Here is a 1,605-nt window from a genome sequence, read left to right on the forward strand (position 1 = left end):
TGCACTGACTCTCCCAAAGTTGGGTTTTGCAAGATGGCTAAAGCACAGAGCCAGCTTCTCAGACGTGTTTTTGGAGGAGATACTGAGGACAAAGGATTCGCTGCCTGACGTCTTCCTGTTGATATTAGCCCAGGTGAGGGGAAGACCCAGCAAGATGGCCTTGGACAAAATATCATTCTTACTGACGTATCTTACAAAGTGTCCCAAATGACGCAGTTGCACAATGTCTAATCTTTTTACATAAGGATCTCAGAGAACTTCTGAATATAATTCCCTATTTTTAACATTATGGTCTCAAATTCATAAAAGTTTTGTGCTAACAGAGGCACAAAAACATAATTCAAAGATAAGAAATCAGTTCTAATGAAAGGACATTTATTTATGTTTCAGAACATTTCTGCACGCCAAAATCTAGTTCAACGAGGAATTAGAAATCCCTCATGCGCCTGAAAGATCCGATAGTTGCACTGTAGCCTCCCCAGTCACTGTATCTCCTGTATTCACCGGGCCTCATGAAGTACTGGCGCCCTCTGTAGTTGGGATGCTCATAGAAGATCCAGTAACCGTCCATCACATGGCAGGAGTGGATGTCACGGTAACGGAAACGATCGTAGACAGATGGACAGTCATCCATGAATTCCATCATCTGTCCTCCAAAGTCAGGCCTCTCGTAAATCTTCATTCTGTAGGACCCTCCTCGGTACTGGAATAGAAAGAAATGAAAGATTTATGACATAGCTATGTTGGTTTGACATTGAGCAGAGTACATGTTAATGATGGGATCAGAGGATCATAAGAACTGGGGTGAGTCGTTGTGCCCTTCAAGCCTGTTCCAACATTCAAGAAGCTTGTGGCTGATTTGTGATGTAATCCCATATTCTTGCCTTCACTCAATTTCATTTAATAACTTTGCCTAACCAAAATAACCATTGATCTGGCATTACCTTTTGAAAAAAAAACCTACATCTCCCACTCTTAGCAAGCAGGATGGTGTGCTAAGTTCAGCCTGAAAGATCGAGCTCTAATTTTCTCAACACGTTCCCTATACTCCCCAAACAGCAGAAATAATTTGGATGCGAGCATAAGAGGTACAGTTAGTAAGTTTGCAGGCGACACCAAAATTGGAGGTAGTGGACAGTGAAGAGGGTTACCTCAGATTACAACAGGATCTGGACCAGATGGGCCAATGGGCTGAGAAGTGGCAGATGGAGTTTAATTCAGATAAATGCGAGGTGCTTCATTTTGGGAAAGCAAATCTTAGCAAGAAGTACACACTTAATGGTAAGGTCCTAGGGAGTGTTGCTGAACAAAGAGACCTTGGAGTGCAGGTTCATAGCTCCTTGAAAGTGGAGTCGCAGGTAGATAGAATAGTGAAGAAGGCGTTTGGCATGCTTTGGAGAAAGTGAGGACTGCAGATGCAGTCTATCTGTAGATAGTCAGACTATCTGTAGATAGTCAGAGTTGAAAAATGTGGTGCTGAAAAAGCGCAGCAGGCCAGGCAGCATCCAAGAAGTAGGAGAATCAACGTTTCGGGCATTAGCCCTTCTTCAGGAATGAGGCTGGTGTGCCAAGCGGGCTGAGATAAAAGGTGTGGGGGGGTGGAGG

At 43.7% G+C, this 1,605-nt stretch overlaps 1 protein-coding gene across 1 annotated transcript in view; it reads right to left on the bottom strand.

Annotated features, from left to right (window-relative positions):
- Positions 1–358: 358 nt before the first annotated feature.
- The window catches only part of LOC122551308 (gamma-crystallin S-1-like), a 3,674-nt gene continuing 2,427 nt past the window's right edge, over positions 359–1,605 (bottom strand). The window contains exon 3 of the mRNA XM_043693017.1: positions 359–703. Coding sequence (XP_043548952.1) covers positions 428–703 — 276 coding nt within the window. The 3' untranslated portion in view covers positions 359–427. The remainder of the gene's footprint in view (positions 704–1,605) is intronic.

Source organism: Chiloscyllium plagiosum, chromosome 7 (genome assembly GCF_004010195.1).
Source record: "Chiloscyllium plagiosum isolate BGI_BamShark_2017 chromosome 7, ASM401019v2, whole genome shotgun sequence".
In the NCBI taxonomy this organism is placed as follows: Eukaryota; Metazoa; Chordata; class Chondrichthyes; order Orectolobiformes; family Hemiscylliidae; genus Chiloscyllium; species Chiloscyllium plagiosum.